This window comes from Bos mutus, chromosome 27, assembly GCF_027580195.1.
Source record: "Bos mutus isolate GX-2022 chromosome 27, NWIPB_WYAK_1.1, whole genome shotgun sequence".
Taxonomy (NCBI): domain Eukaryota; kingdom Metazoa; phylum Chordata; class Mammalia; order Artiodactyla; family Bovidae; genus Bos; species Bos mutus.
This window is the reverse complement of record NC_091643.1, coordinates 30,764,992-30,782,089: the sequence shown is the minus strand read 5'-3', so window position 1 is coordinate 30,782,089 and position 17,098 is coordinate 30,764,992. Positions and strand designations below refer to the sequence as shown.

The 17,098-nt window shown below is 42.9% G+C and overlaps 1 protein-coding gene across 4 annotated transcripts in view; it reads right to left on the bottom strand.

The window, feature by feature from the left end:
* ENPP6 (ectonucleotide pyrophosphatase/phosphodiesterase 6) overlaps positions 1 to 17,098 on the bottom strand; it is a 103,480-nt gene that overhangs the window by 27,238 nt on the left and 59,144 nt on the right. For all 4 annotated transcript variants that reach the window (XM_070364158.1, XM_070364157.1, XM_005903156.3 and 1 more), the window contains exon 3: positions 4,411 to 4,522. In XM_070364158.1, the coding sequence (XP_070220259.1) occupies positions 4,411 to 4,522 (112 nt within the window). The remainder of the gene's footprint in view (positions 1 to 4,410; positions 4,523 to 17,098) is intronic.

The following is a 17,098-nucleotide window of genomic DNA, read 5'->3' as shown; positions in this document are numbered from 1 at the left end:
GAAAACACTGAGCTGGAGGTGCAACTGACCGGCAAGGATAAGAGCAAGCTTTACCAGGCCACCTTGCAGGAGGCAGACAGGTTTGTGTTCAAGGCTTGACATCAGCAGACACTCCCAGCACGCTTGTTCCCTGGGCACCCAGGAAGGCTCAGCTCCAGGGTGGACACAGAGTGAATTCTAGCACTGACCACACTTCCTGCCTCCCAGAAAGACTCGGTTCTGGCTAAACGCCCGCTCTGGGCCAGAGTACTGGTGGTAAAAACCCAGCTATGTAAGCCTCCACGTGGGTCTGAGACCGAGTGGGAACTAGAGAGATGAACTGGACTAGGAGGCTGAGGGAGTCAGGGAGGAGAGAAAACACGGGGCCAAGTGCCCGCCCTGCCCTGCACAGCTGGGGGCTTCCCACTATGACTGCCCCGCCCCCAACCCCTCCCAAAGCTGGGGAACAGAGCTACATTGGTGAGGATGCTGGTGATGACGAGTGTAGCAGTACGGGCAACCGACAGAAGAGGAAGCAACGGAAAAGGAATGAAGGTTAACTCCTTTGCTTGGGCTTTACAAAGATTAATAACAAATACTCTTGGCAGACTGCCTTATTCATCTCAAAAAACTCTATCTAAACACACAAGGGAGGCAGCAAGTTCTCTCTGGGTGTGGTCTCCCTGACCCTTAGAATGAGAGGATGTGTGTCCTGAACGCCTGCAGTGCCTTGGGCCTTGCGATCTACAGCAGAGGAAAAAGAACCCCAGAGTAGTTCAAGAGCGTGGTTGCACAAACGAACACCCTCGCCCGTCCTTCAGGTCTCAGGGCATGTCCGGATGCCCAGGCTCAGCTGGGTAGTCCTTCCGGGCACTCCTGCAGCATTCCTGGTTCATCTCCAGGTTGTGATTCTTCACACTGTGCTCTAATCGCCCATTTATGTATCCTTCTCCCCTGTAAACTCCGGGGTTCTTTCGCCCTGGGGTGCATTCATTCTCCATGTATCTCAGCTCAGCCTAGGATCTTTCATACAGTAGGAGCTCTGTAACTGTCAGTCGAAGGTATAATAATAGTAAGTGCTCAATGTGTGTGTGCGTGCTAGATCGCTTCAGTTGTGTCCGATTCTTTGTGACCCCATGGACTGTATAGCCCACCAGGCTCCTCTGCCCATGGGATTCTCCAGGCAAGAATACTGGAGTGGGTTGCTGTGTCCTCCTCCAGGGGATCTTCCCAACCCAGGGATCGAACCTGCATCTCCTGCATTGCAGGTGGATTTTTTACAGCTGAGGCACAGAGGAGGGAAGCCCCAAGTGCTCAATAAATGATAGCTATTCTGGGTCAGGCACTATGTTGAGGGCTTTTTATGCATTATCAGAATTCATCCTGACAGAAACCCTATCAGGCACAAATACCAAAAACAGAGAGCTCAAGATGGTTGTCCATATCACTCAGCTCATGAGAAGCAGAGCCAACACTGAGACCCCGGTGGGGCTGACTCGACATCCTGACCCAACACCCTGAAAGGATTCAGCAGGCCGTGCACCAATGGGGAAACATTGTGCGTAGCCCAACGGACTTGTGGAAATGGTTCTCATTTGGCTATCGGGTCCTGCCAACCCCAAGAAAGCCGGGTGTTGAGGCACAGCGAAGGCAGCGGCGAGACCTAGTCGCTCTCATTTCCTGGCATGAGCTCTGTTGGATACACCTCCAGGCTGTGGGTCTGTGGTGAAGAGCGTCCCCAGAGAAAAGCTTTGGCAGATTTTGCAGGTGAGGAAATAGGCCAAAAAGGATGCAAGGAGTTGCTCAAGGCCTCACAGATCTGAGTCGCGGCTGCTGTGCTGTGTGTGCTTAGTCCCTCAGTCGTGTCTGACTCTCTGTGACCCTGTGGCCTGTAGCCCACCCGGCTCCTCTGTCCATGGGATTCTCCAGGCAACAATACTGGAGTGGGTTGCCACACCCTCCTCCAGGGCATCTTCCCAACCCAGGGATCGAACCCAGGTCTCCCGCACTGCAGATGGATTCTTTACAGTCTGAGCCACCAGGAAAACCCAAGAATACTGAAGAGGGTAGCCTATCTATTCTCCAGGGGGAGTCATGGCTAGGATTGGAAATTGTGAACCTTTCACGTCCAGGGTCAGGACACCACAAGCCCAGGCTTTTGAATGTCCACACCAATGCCATTCACTGCACAGGGATGGAGTCCAGAGCAGGTTCAGCCCTGCATCTTCCTTCTCCATGGTCATACTCATCAAGAGGGCACAACCTTTAATGATACTGTGACGTTCTCATACCTCAAGGTGTACTTCATTCATGGTTTGGAGGAGACACGGCTTTCAAGGTAAGGGAAATTGCCAGTCAAGCGTGATTATCTCTTTTTAGAACAAAACAGACTGGTCCTTCTTTAACAAATACCATGTCCTCTCTCCTCCATGATGTTGTTCAGTTGCTAAGTCATGTCCGACTCTGTGACCCCATGGTCAGCAGCACACGAGGCTTCCCTGTCCTTCACTATCTCCCAGAGCTTGCCCAAACTCATGTCCATTGAGTTGGTGATGCTGTCCAACCTTCCCATCCTCTCTCTCCCCCTTCCCCTCCTGTCCTCAATTTTTTTAGTATCAGGGTCTTTTCCAATGAGTCGGCTGTTTACATCAAGTGGCCAAAGCATTGGAGTTTCAGCTTCAGCATCAGTCCGTCCTCCATGGTGGGGACTGGGTTCAGTTATTATTTGGTTGTTTCTCACAAATAATATTATCATCATTCATCCTTGCTAACATGTGGATGCCTAATAACAAATCCCCCTGCATTTACAGACAGCAGAGAACAAAATGTCCCTGAGGGTCCCCATAATGTAGGCGGTGGGGAAAAGCTCTTACTCAGGAATGGCATTTTCATACCAATCCCTAAACTTTTTTGAGGCCCGTGTTCATTACACTGAGGGGCTGATGGCATTTCCTTCACCATGTTTGCGCATAATGGAACTTTCCACAAAATCATGCCCTCAGACATGCCTCCGCATTTAGCTGCCTTGTGTACTTGAGCCTGGAGCATCCCAGACGTGCTGGTCCACACAGTACCTCCTGTTTTCTGTGCGCACCCCCAGGGTGGGGCTTGGACGTGGGAAGAATTTCACAGGGTTGACTGGTTGCCCTGAAGTTCAAGGAAATGCTTTCAGGTCACTACATTTTAGACACTGCACCTTAATACAGCAGCCACTGGGCTGGCTTCTTTAAGGCTATTTGGCATATTCATAAATCTCCATGTGGTCAGAAAGCTAGTAAGTCTCACAGGTTTACCTGATGGCTTTGTGTCGGGAAGCTGTCAACCCCAGATGCCAGGAACACTGGAGCTGTGATGCTCGCTATTTGGGGATTTATATGCATGCCTTTTGTGAAAGACGTCTATGTGGGAGCATGTTGATTCATGAGGGACCGGAGTCTTCAAGGGCTGAGCGCGCTTGCCTGTTTGGAGCTTAGCTGACAAACTCTTGGTGGCCAGCTGTTTTCCACATGGGTCTGGTCTCCATCACAGGTCAGCTCATTTGTAACGGAGGGGCCGGGTGAGGAGCGACAGATGGGAACGCCTACAGATCTGTTTCTGGCCCTTTATAGCCTCCAGCCCAGGAACCATGCCAGAAGGACATGTGGCCATGAGCCCAGTTACCTGAAAGCTATGTGGGGCCCCCAGCCCTGGGGTTTCAGGGACACCCAGATCTCCCATCACCTTAGGATTCTGTCCAGATCTCTTTGCAATGTAAAAAAGTTCAGGATGTCACATCCACTTTCCTTACTGAAGTGGATTGGAAAGAAGGAAATTAGGCAGAGAGAAATGGAGGCAGTTTAAAGGGATAGTTGAAATTGTTGACTGTGAAAAAATTCAAGACTTAGAAGTTAAGTCAGTTTCCCTGACTCTCGTCTGCTATTCAGGAGAGCTCTACTGACCTGCGTTCTTTCAAACTAGGTGTGATGATAGTTCCATGGGGAAGAAGAAAACAGCTTTTATGTTCTAATGTGCCAATAGGCTTTGTACGTTTCCAAGAAGATGGCAGAGTAGGCAATTTCTCCAAACTTTTTCCAACACAGATCTTGCCTTTTTTTTTTTTTGGCCAAAAACTTATCAACGTCTTCTGATAGCCAAGCATTCACTATATCATGATTAGAGAAACGCTGACATTCACATGGCTTCTCTACTATCCATCAACATAAAGAAGAAAGTCCCAAATACCTAGAGACTTCCTTGCCCTCAATTCAGCGTTTCCAAAGACCGCTCCTACCTAAAATTTCTCATGCTAGCAGGTAGCAATCACCACGTGAAAGGCTCACCACCTCTCTGAAACATTGTGCCACCTGTCCCAAAGGGTTCTTAATCCATTAAAGCATTCTTTATTGGTCCTGGAAACAAGGAAGAACATGGCTAAGAATTTGGGACACTCACTTGAAGACGTCAAGAGCGCCGCTGACTGCATTGACAAAATTGATATCCGTTGGGACAGATTTATACTCGAGGCAGTAAGTAGGTCTGACACCAAGAATCTCAACTTCACAGCCTAAGGAGGAGAAAGATGGTAAATGGTTACCTTCTTCAGTAATCAAGATAGGGTCATAGGACAATTTTAGGAAGCAAATAACATTAGTCGAAACAAAAATTTTTGTTCCTTTTTATTAAATAAAAATGTATTAGTGATAGGTGGTGTATTTAGCTCTAATTTTGTTTAAGTGGGTCTTAAATGTCATTTCTATACAACACTTGGGTAGGAGGAGAAGAGGGTGACTGAGGATGAGATGGTCAGATGGAATCACAGACTCAATGGACATTGAGTCAATGGAGTTTGAGCAAACTCTGGGAGAGAGTGAAGGACTGCATGCTGCAGTCCATGGGATCGCAAAGTGTCGAACACAACTGAGTGAGTGAATGATGGATGACGGTACAACACTGGTATCTTCTGACAAGAACTGGCAAAATTGGTTAATGGTTGTCTTTCTCAGTTTGAAACAATGACAAAAATTAATCAGAACACAAAATGTCTCAACGTTTTTTTCTATAGAATTTTTACAACTACTAATTCTTCTAGTGTATCTTTGCCTGTTCTAGAATCAAGTAGAGAAAGTGAAAGCGAAAGTCGCTCAGTCATGTCTGACTCTTTGCAACCCCGTGGACTATCCAGTCCATGGAATTCTCCAGTCCAGAATATTGGAGTGGGAAGCCTTTCCCTTCTCCAGAGGATCTTCCCAACCCAGGGATTGAACCCAGGTCTCTCGCACTGTAGGCAGATTCTTTACCAGCTGAGCCATAAGGGAAGCCCAGTATCAAGTATAAGGTAGTATCTGACTAGCTTGGGAACAATAGTCTGACTGGACTCAGAAGTACTGTACTGATGGAAATGCCTAAAAATCACTGACTTCACGAAAGGATTCTAAGCTAAACTCTTGCCTCTTCCAAAATGAAGTAAAAGAATGAAAGGCATTTCGATGTTAGGAGCTGCTGTGGTCTCAGTTTTTTCGTCACAGGCCCTGAACAAGTTGAAATGGTTGCCCTAAGAAAGAGCCACCAAACCTTATCATCAGAAAATGGAGCAGGAGAGGAATGAGCCAGCCTCAGTTTAAAATAGTTGAGTCTATTTCTTGGGCACCAACTAGGTCACTATGTTCAGACATAGCATCTCCATCCGGTTTTGTTCTAGAATCTAGCCTAGTGGGAGAGGACCTCGTGAAAACAGTATCAGACTTGAAGTCTAAAGTGAGATGCCTGTTTTCTGGGTGGTAAGGGAACTCAGACACAGGCACATGTAATTCAGATATTGTTTCCTTCTGGAAGCTTTCCTCGAATCCCCATTTGGACTCAGTCTTATAGACTGTGTCTGGCTGCTGTGTTGGGGGATGGAGGTGGAAAGAAAGAGATGCCCAAGAGATGAGAGCAGTGGAAACAAGAGTTCAAAGGGAGAAACAATAAGGTGTGTGGAGACCAGCAAGAAGGGCAACATTCCTAGGCAAGGAGGGGTCTGGAGGCCAGACAGTCTTTCTTGTAGCCCAGAGAAAATGAGTCCCATGTAAACTTGGTATAATCCTTATGAATCCTATATAATACTGGATCGTGCCTCCATTTTATCAGGAGAAACTGAGTCAGAAAGGTAGCGAGATTGTCCCACTGCCACAGCGCAAGTGTGAGGAGGAGCTAGCATTAGAATCTAGGGTTACCTGACTCTGAAACTTCAGGTATTCTTTTAAAATAGTACCTGATGAATTCAGACATGCATGGACAGAAATTATGGAAACTAAAGACAGAGATATTTCAATACTATTAAGATTTACTCAAGTTTATTGAGAAATAAGTCAAAATAAAAGAATCTAAGAATGAATAAGATAGGGTTTTAAAATAAAACAACAGCAAATGATGAAGTCTCAAAAAACAGTTAAGTATTAGTAATAAGTATTAATGTAGTTATGTGAAAATTTTTTTTTGAAAAATAAGATGCATATTTTAAAAATGTTTAATAACCTGTATCCAAAGTTCCAAGTTATTTCAACAAAAATTAAAGGAAAAGCATTTTTACTTTTGTTAGCAGGAAGGAATCATTAATATATAGCTTTTATTCTAGACACTTAAATGATTGGAATATACAGAAAAAAGTTGTATGCATAACTTCCAAGTCACTAAAGGAAAAAAAAGATGCGTAAAAATCAAAGTACATGAGAAGTTTTTTTAGAAGGGAAATATCCAAGAAGCACTAATACTGAAAGCATAATTAAAGAGAAAATCAAATATACTTGTTTCAAAATAAATGTGAATGGGTTACACTCTATTCTTGCAAGAATGTCAACATGAAGTAACTATAAACTATTTGTTTTAATTTATAGTTTAAGTAAAAGGACACAGAAATGTTAGATATAAAAGAGTAGACCAAAGAAACCCACCAAAAGTAAACCAAAATATCAGGTCTATCAATAGTATTAAAGTTGATTATGGTCTCATAAGCCTGAAACAGCTACAAATCCACATTAATCATTTAGAATGTGAGTTAGTATTTACATACAATAAATATACACAACACAACACACAGAAGGCTTGGAAATATAAAGTGCAAAATTACAGTCTTGGTGGGAGACTTTAATGACAGCTCAAGATATAAAGAATAAAGAAATATATAAGATAAAGATACAGAGGCTTTGAATGTTAGTATCAATAAGTTGTATTCAATGTGTGTGCGAGCTCAGTCACCTCAGTCGTGTCCAGCTCTTTGCGACCCTATGCACTGTAGCCCACCAGGCTCCTCTGCCCATGGAATTCTCCAGGCAAGAATACTAGAGTGGGTTTCCATGCCCTCCTCCAGGGGATCTTCCCAACCCAGGGACCAAACCAGGGTCTCCTGCATTGCAGGTGAATTCTTTACCATCTGAGCCACCTGGGAAGCCCAAGTTGTAGTCAATAGACATTGAAAATTTATCTTATTATTATTGAATCTTATTACTATAGAATTCTTATAAGAATGGAAGTATTATAAAAATACAACAGTTGGAAAAGCTGACCATATTCTCATCCACAGAGAAAATCTCAGTAACTTCCCAGAAGTAGAACCTTTATAGCACAATGTGTATTATCTCTGACCACAGGTAATAAAACTAGAAATTAATCATAACAGTTAACTAAAAATAAATCCAACTCATTATAAATAAAAAAGAAAACCTCTGTGAAACTTGATGTAAAGAGGAAATGGAAACTTCACTGACAGGCTAGTTATTAACAATGGTGAAAATTCTACATTTCAAAACTTCATGGGACACATTTTCATTTAGGTCAGAAGCAAATAGGAACATTGCCGTCACCACTGTAATTTGTTACTGTTACAGAACTGCTTATCAAGGCAATTAACAAGAAGCAGAGATAAAAGAAGGAGTGCTGGAATCAGGAGGCAGGCACGAGCATTCCTCTATGGGAGCATTTTAAAAAACTTTTTGTCACCCGTGGCAAAATACCTATTTTGCTTCATGACACAGAACACACACACTCACAGAAGAAACAGATGTTGCACCAAACTATGTGCGATGCCTGCTGACATCCCTGTTCTATGCTGTTTTACGTGGGTTTTTTAAAACACTGGTTTGTGATCCATATTGAATATCACTGTCCTTATGAATCAAGACCAGTGTTTGAAAAACACCAATATGAGGGCACGCGCCTAGGAGTGAATTTCTGGGTCGCGCTCCTCTATAGTGGCAATGTTAGGTAATACCTTTGCCATTTTGATTGTATACATGCTTTGCCTTGCAAGCCACTTCAGAAAACATATTCTAAGATAATAGAGTTGCATATACGAGCATCTTTAATATAATATTATTTAGAATATAAAATTAAGAAGCAATTTAAACATTTGGTAATAGAGGTATGTTTCAATTATGGCACATCCAAATAATGAAATGCCATACAGGAATTAAAAGTATGTCATTTGTATTCACTGGCATACTATTTTATGTGAAAAAAAGGCTAGTGAATAGTTGGTAAAGGAATTATCTCATTTTTGTAAATATTTAAAAGATGATTTTGTCTAAGAAAGAGTGGAAGTGAATATAACAAAATATAAGAAAGGGTAAAATTTCAGTGGCTGATTTGGTAGACTTATTCTGGGCTAAACTGAAGTCATTCCGAAGTTCCTTTCCATCCCTTAGTATAAAAAGAAGAAAACTTTCTCAAGTGCCCAGGCTCACTTATGACTAGGAATGGACACGTGACCCACCACTGGCATTGATATCTGCTGAGATGCTTCGACTGGGAAGCTTTGCTTCCACATAAATAATAAACATGAGGTGCCAGCACTATCTCTTTCCCCCTTTTGCAGTTAGGAATGTAGGTTGTAAGGATATGATCTCTGGACTGGGGGCAGCCATTTTGAAACCATGAGTCAACAAGCATGAAGATAAAAAGTTAATATGCCAATATGGAGCAGAAGGATAGAAAGAGCCTAGGTTTTTCAAAGGACATGTTAAGCTGCTGAACCACATAAAGTACATACTACTTATGTGATACAAAGAAATTCCTATGTGTTTAGCCATTGTACACTGTTGGCTAGGTTTTCTAAAATTTGCGCTAAGTAGTTTCTAACTGATACAAAAGGATCATAGTTGACTTTTAAATTTCTATTATTGCTTATTGAATTGAACAAACTTTCCTAAAATAAATACCTGTTATTTTTGTAATAAGAAACCAAAGACATTTTTTAGTTGTAACTTCCAACTTCCTTCCAAAAGACACATTAGGACACAAAAGTTCTAGTATGAATATCCACTTTTTAAAAATTATGAGTAATGCTGATATAAACATTCTTGTACACATTCTTGGATGCACTTAGGTATGCATTTCTGTTGTAATCTGCATAGGAATAGATTTGCTAAATTTGGGATATGCGTATGCTCACCTTTATTATCAGATACTTCCGAAGAGTTTTTCAAAGCTGTCAAATTAATTTGCTCCTCCCAGCATTATATGAGCCTGTGTTTCTCTACCCTTGTCATCACTTGGATGTGTAACTATTAATTTCCATTTAAGAATGACTTTAGTTGTATTCTACTTCATTATATGTTAGTTGTATTCTACTTCATTATATGTTCAGTTCAGTTCAGTTCAGTCACTCAGTCGTGTCCGACTCTTTGCCACCCCATGAATCACAGCACACCAGGCCTCCCTATCCATCACCAACTCCCGGAGTTCACTCAGACTCACATCCATGGAGTCAGTGATGCCATCCAGCCATCTCATCCTCTGTTATCCCCTTCTCCTCCTGCCTCCAATCCCTCCCAGCATCAGAGTCTTTTCCAATGAGTCAACTCTTCACATGAGGTGGCCAAAGTACTGGAGTTTCAGCTTCAGCATCATTCCTTCCAAAGAAATCCCAGGGCTGATCTCCTTCAGAATGGACTGGTTGGATCTCCTTGCAGTCCAAGGGACTCTCAAGAGTCTTCTCCAACACCACAGTTCAAAAGCATCAATTCTTCATTATATGTAGTATTTTTATTATTCCTCAGTCTAAGATATTTTCCAAATTTCCATACTTACTTCTTTGAACTATGAGTTATTTAGAAGTCTCTGGTTATTTTACAAATGTGTGGATTTAAATTTTTCTATTATCGACCATAATTGCACTGTAGTCAGAGAACACATTCTCTATAATTTCATACAGTTCCAATTTGTTGAGAAATGCCCTATGGCTAACATACAGTCATTTTTGACAATCGTTCCATGTACACTTGGGAGTGATGGGTATTTAGCGGTAGCTGGGTACAGAGTTCTAGTAATATCAATTAGGTAAATATGTTAATTATGTTGTATAAATTTTCTGTATCTTTCTAACCTTTTTCTTTTTTTTTTTATCAGTTACTGAGAAAGATGTCTTAAAAATCTATCACCATTGTGAATTTACTCATTTCTCCTTTTGGTTTCATCAATGTTTGCTTTATTTATTTTGAGATTGTGTAATTAGGAGCATTAAAATTTAGAATTATTACAACTTCTTGGTAGATTGAACTTTTATATCAACACCAACTGTTGTTTATTTAAAAACAGTCTAAGCTTAGGGTCTGCACTAGCTAATGTTATAGCTGTACCAGCTCTCCTTTGTTGAGTGAGTGTGTGCTGTGTCTTTAAAAAATGCTATCACTTTCAACATTTCTGCATACTTACATTTCATGTAAGTTGTTTTGTTTTACATTTTGGCCGTACTGCACAGCCTCTGGGATCTTAGTTCCCTGACCAGAAGTGGAACCTCTGCCCCCTGCAGTAGAAGCCTGGAGTCTTAGCTGCTGAACCATCAGGGAAGTCCCAATGTACATCTTTTATAAGCAGCATATATTAGTTTTTGTTTTTTAATCCAGTCTGATAATAGTTGTTTTTAATGTAAATTTCTATTAAAGCTTAACAAAAACACATACAGAGTGAATAAATGATAAATATACTGTTGAACAAATTCTGACAAAGTAAATGCAGCTGTGTAGCCAGCACCCAGCCCAGGAAACAGAACATGACCTTCACATACGAGCACTTCTCACGCCCCCTTTTAGTCACTGCCCTTCCAAGTGTAAACACTATTCTAACACTGTAGATTAGCTTTACCTGCTTTTGAACTTTATATAAATAGACTCCTTCAGAGTAATTGGAGTATTTAATGAAATATTAGTTAAAAAAAAAAACTTCTACATGTAATGGACTTAAGGAAATTTTTGTGTTTAAATCAGCCACCCAAATACATGTCTTGAATTCATGATGCATTTGATAGCTTTTGTCTCCTTTCTTAATTCCTTTCAGATTATGTATGTACGATTATTATTGTTCAATTTTCTCTCCTCTATTACCATGTATTTATATATTTTAATTAACCTCTATCTGGCATCGTGCCCTAAAGATTTTTTTTAACTGAAATATTGGTTTATTGAAATATAAATTTGTACTCCCATAACTTTCCAGGCAATGCAAAGAGACATTTGAACACTTCAACTCTGAATTTTACATTTATCCCACCTTCTACGCTTCTCTTGCCATGTATTTTAATTCCTTATGAATTTTTAATCTAAAAATGATTACGAAATATTGCTATTATTATTAACTTATCTTTTTCTACACACTTACTCTTTCTGTGGCTCTTCATTCCTTCCTCCACCTCTGCACTTCCATTCGTGATCATTTTTCTTCTGCCTAAAGAGTTTTGCCTTTCCTCTACTCTAAACCTGCTGGCAATAAGTTCTCTCAGTTCTCTGTCTCTAGAAGAAAAAATCATTATTTTGCCTCCATTTCTGAAGGATATTTTTCACTGAATACAGAGGAATGTTTTCCTTCCATCGCTTTGGGAGTATCATTGCATTGTCTTTCTGGATTCAACGTTTCTTTTGTAAAGTCGGCTGTCAGTCCTATCCATGCCTCTTTGCACAATTTTATGCTGCTGCTGTGAGGATTTTCTCATCGTCTGAGGAGTCAGCAGTTCTTATAGCCACGGTGTTCTCTCCTGGGTTTCACAGCACTTCTTGAGTCTGTGACTCGATATTTTGGAAAGTTCTCAAACGTCATCTCTCAAATGTCACTTGTGTCTTATCCTCTCTCTCCAACCCTTCCTCATGCGGCCTTTTCACAATGTCCCGTACGTCTTGAACATTCTTTCCTGCCTTTTTTCATCCTGTTGCCTATTTAAGCTGGAGCGCTGTCTTCAGCTCTAGAATTCACTTTTTTAAAAAAGGTTCTAGTTTACTAGTACAAGTCTCCATTTCATCACTTAGTTCTTTTATCACAGCTCTCTTTAGGTCATCTGGTATCTGGATCAGTGGGTTTGAGTCTACTGTCTACTGTGTTTCTCTTGATTTTTCAGTCAAGATTGGTCTATTTATTTCCCCTGTGTTTTCAGTTGGGCCTTGTTTTCCCATATTCTGTTTTTTTTAATAGCTGAATGCTCTCTATTGTATATGGAAAATTGTAGCTATCATTTGACACTCTGTATGTTATTAACTTCTTCTGGAAAGCATATGCTTTTGTTTATCATGGGCATGTAGACTACAGGCAGACCATCTTAACCCAGAGTGAATTTACTTTTTAAACTATTTATTTATTTGTCTGCACCGGGTCTTACTTGCAGCACATGGGATCTTTCATCTGCGGCATGTGGGATGTAGTCCCCTGAGCAGGGATGGAATCCAGGCCCCCTGCACTGGGAGGGCTGAGTCTATACTAGGGAACCACTGTGGAGGTCCCAACCCAGAGTGAATTTAGTCAGAGATGAAGATGATTTGATTTTCCAGTAGTCATATATGGATGTGAGAGTTGGACTATAAAGAAAGCTGAGCACCGAAGAACTGATGCTTTTGAACTGTGGTGTTGGAGAAGACTCTTGAGAGTCCCTTGGACTGCAAGGAGATCCAACCAGTCCATCTTAAAGGAAATCAGTCCTGAATGTTCACTGGAAGGACTGAGGCTGAAGCTGAAACTCCAATACTTTGGTCGCCTGATGCGAAGAGCTGACTCATTTGAAAAGACACTGATGTTGGGAAAGATTGAAGGTGAGAGGAGAAAGGGATGACAGAGGATGAGACGGTTGGATGGCATCACTGACTCAATGGACATGAGTTTGAGTAAACTGTGGGAGTTGGTGATGGACAGAGAGGCCTGGTGTGTTTCAGTCCATGGGGTCGCAAAGAGTCAGACAAGACTGAGAGACTGAACTGAACTGAAGATGACATGAAGTTCAGCTTGGGCTTTATGAGGGCTTCAGTCATCCAGAGGTCGTCTAGGATGTTTTCTATGTCTCGTCTCCATGATGACCCGTGAATCCCAATCTTTGTCATTTCCCCCATGCTGAGACCCTGTTAAAATCTCAGGTTAGTGTCCTAGTCTCTCAGGGGCTACTTTTGAGGTCAGTGTTTGAATAGAGGAGAAATACGGTGCCAATTGTCAGATACACCCAGTTCTCTAGATCTTGGTCTGTGTCTGATGCATTACTTCCCCCCCAACACACACAACCCAGCAGCATTTTCAGTTGTTGCTGGAGAGAAGAGTTGTTTCAAAGGATCTTTGCCTGCCATTGTACCAAGTGGAATCCCAAATTTCAATAAATGATTTTTAAAAATAAAAAGTTAACAATTTCATTGGAAACACATCTCATAATGAAAGGAATGGGATCTTTTAAAAATCAGTTTGTATACCCACGGATGAATATGATGGATCTGTAGAATGAGACAAGTTTAGAATTGACTCTATTCCTATTTGTTAAGTCTAAGTGCTAAGAAAGTAGTTTACATAAATAAGTAGATGGAAATAGCAATAGTCTGTCATTTAATTCTTTGAACTGCTTCTTTGAATGCTAACATTCACATAGTGATCTATCATCATAAATTTTTAAATACTGCTTCAGCTGACAATTCAATTAAGTTTTTCTTAAATAATTTAAAAGAGAGCATTGGAAATTACTTGGTTTTTTTTTAGGTTTTGTTATTTTGTCACTCACTGCATGCATTCCTTTCTATACACCTACTCCAATATTTTGAACTGTTCCTTTGTTTGGGCCTGGAGGCTTTTAAATACTAGGGCAATGCACCTTAGTAAGGTTCTTGATCACCAAGGGGTACCCCTTTCTTATATAAAGTGGGAAAAGGACGCATTTTTAATCAGAACAGACTTTGCACTATATATGAAAGGTGATGATCTTCAGAGAGATTCCTTTAATGGTGCTCTTGGAAATCCTTACAGTTTGAAGACCCCTGAACCAGGAAAACAGGCAGCAGTACTGCTACTCTAGGGGAGCTTCAGAAAGCAGCAGGGTTTAGAGTGTCATGGGGAGCTGGAGGTAAGATGTGATGGATGGCTGTCATTTATTCTCAGGCTTGTCCCCCAGCTGAAGCTCTAGCAGCCAAGCAGAGAGAGGGAAAACCTTCACTGCAGAGAAAACCAAGCATTATTGCTCACTGTCTCTGCAGATAAGCAGAAAGCCAGATGATGGAGTGAGAGGATTGTGTCTCAACTCAGCAGAGATCCCCTGAATGCAAGTCCTGCGGGAACAGTTAATTTGGATAGAACCTATATACCTCCACATGGATCCCGGAAGGGGGAGCCCAGTCCCCAAGTACACAGAAACGGGGGCCAGTGCAATCCTTCTGCGCACTCTGTCCTGAACGGTCTCTCCCGGGTGGAATCTCAAAAGGCAAACCAGTCACTAGACCTCTAGTACTGAAAGCCCAGAATGAATAAATAACTGGCAAAGGAAACAGCCAGCCAGCAAAGACAGCCACAGTACAGTGAAACATGGAATTAGTGAGTGGTAGTTTCAGAGAGGGCAGGGCTCATTATTCCTGGGAGAATTTGTGTGGGGGCTTGGTTTTATTTTCCTTAGTCTTTATCTGATGGAAATCAGCGCATCAGAGGGGCTGTGTTTCGTGGATCCCATGAGCTGTTTCTCTGGTCAGGAGTCTGTGGGCCCCTCTCTGGATCCACCACGGGCTCAGTCTGTGGGCCTGGGCGCCCTGCGGCTGCTTCCAGAACATTTTCATGGCCTCCCCAGGAGCGTGAGTCTGGTCAACTGAGGGCCTTTAGGTCACCCTAGCCATGCCTGAGGAAAGCAGGGATTCCTGAATCTCTGCACAGGAGTCTATGGGGAAACAAGGGCAGTGGCCTGGCTCTAGAAGTTTCAAAGACGAGCCGGGAACTTGGCAGGAAGCGTCTGGCAGGCCTTGGCTTTGCTGCATCTTGTTTCTTCGTGGTTCCCAGGGAACTTGGAAGGGAACTGCCCTTAATTAGGGCTCATTGTCTAGGTCCTCATCTTATCTTTGTCAGAAGTCTGTTTTCCCACCTCAGCAACCCAATAAAAATATCCTGAGCTGAAAATAAAGAGTTAGACGGAACTTAAAAGACAACCCAAGAGAACCACTAATCCCATGCACCTTTATGCAAACAAGAAAAAAAAATTAAGGCTTTCTTCTTCAAAACACTTAACTTCCATCCACTGGAAAATTATTTTAATATATCCTAGCAACACTTGACTCTCATGGGCCAAAATACTGTCAAAATAAACATGGGAATCTGTGATGGTGACAGTGTCAGCCATGCCCCCAAGGATGCAGCATCCGAACACAAGGAACAGCCCTTCACAGCAGCCTCACGTCAACCCTTTCTATTTTACAGCTGAGAAAGCAACAGCCTCAGATGGAAGAGGTGACTGCCTCAAGGTCTCCTTGCCGTTTACTAATCAGCTTCCTGGCTCTGATACTTTTCCGCTGTTTTCCTGAATAATCCTTGCTTCCTGGCAGCTCCCTCCAAGGACCACCAAGCTGAGCCCGTGAAAATCATACCTCTCCAAACTTCCTAGAACAGAGGTCTCACCTTCTAAGTGCCGCTCGGCTTGCCAACTCTGATGCGTCTTGTAACAATAACCCCTGCGAGCTGCATTTTGTGCAGGTGTACGGCCGCTGAATACGTGTCTCTGGAGAGCTTATTAAAATAGCTAAGCCAATTAGCTCTCTTAGACACATGTAACCTTTTCCAGGGAGACACATCGGAGGCACAGGAGCTTGTGGGGACAAGTCCTTGGGGGAAGCTCGGCCTTTGATCTCAGAGACCCTTTCCTGGGTCTGCCTGGCCCACAGGGCTGGGAGGACTCTTCTGATCTGGGAACCTTGGGGCTGGGGGGACTGGCCTGGGCACAAGGTGCCATAAGGGCTGGCCCGTGATCAAGGGCAGAGAGCTGAGATGAGAAGCACCCATCCAATAGAGAGGATTGTGGAAACTCCACTGAGAATGACTCACTGGGCATAAGAGGTGACTGATAGGAACCCAAGGGCGGGGGCAGCATGTGCCTAACCCTGGCTGGGCAGCTGCTTTTGGAAGGCGGTGAGGAAACTTCAGCAAGGCATTGTGAGGCCCAAAGTGGGTTGCAATCTCTGCCTCTGGGAGTCCGATGGGAAAGTCTCTGTCCCGGGTCAGGGATCACACTTCTCCCCAGCAGACCCAGGTGAGGCGTGAGGGACTCCCCCGGCGCCCCCCTCTTACCAGCCACGAGCAGCTTCTTTGGGCCTCAGGCACATGATTCAAGATCATCAAAATCTTGCAAATGACTGCATGATCACAATGATGTCATGCTCCCCCCGGGGGTGGAGGGGGAAGGCGTCTTGACTGCTGCACACGGGGTGTCCCTACCAGAGCCTCCTCCCTGAACAGTGGTTTCCTGGTATTTGGATCCGAGAAGGCTTCCCTGGTGGCTCAGATGGTAAAGGAAGGAACTTGGGGGGACACGTTTCAGTCTCCAGCAGTGTCTGTATCCTTATCTGGAGTGTCAGCTGCTGATCACAATTACCCATTTCAGACTTTGTCTGTGTGGTCAGTCGTTCAACTGTGTCCAGTGCTTTGTGACCCCATGGACTGTAGCCTGTCAGGCTCCTCTGTTCATGGGATTCCCAGGCAAGGGTTCTGGAGTGGGTTGCCATTTCCTTCTCCAGGGGCTCTTCCTGACCAAGGGATCAAACCTGCATCTCTTGCATCTCCTGCATTGGCAAAAAAAATTAAACAAACTTCTATTAGGCTAAATCTCTGAGACTCTGGGACTCATCTGTTTCTTCAACTGATACTAATCTAACTAATACTCCTTGGTCCTTGAACTCAAGTTGCTTTA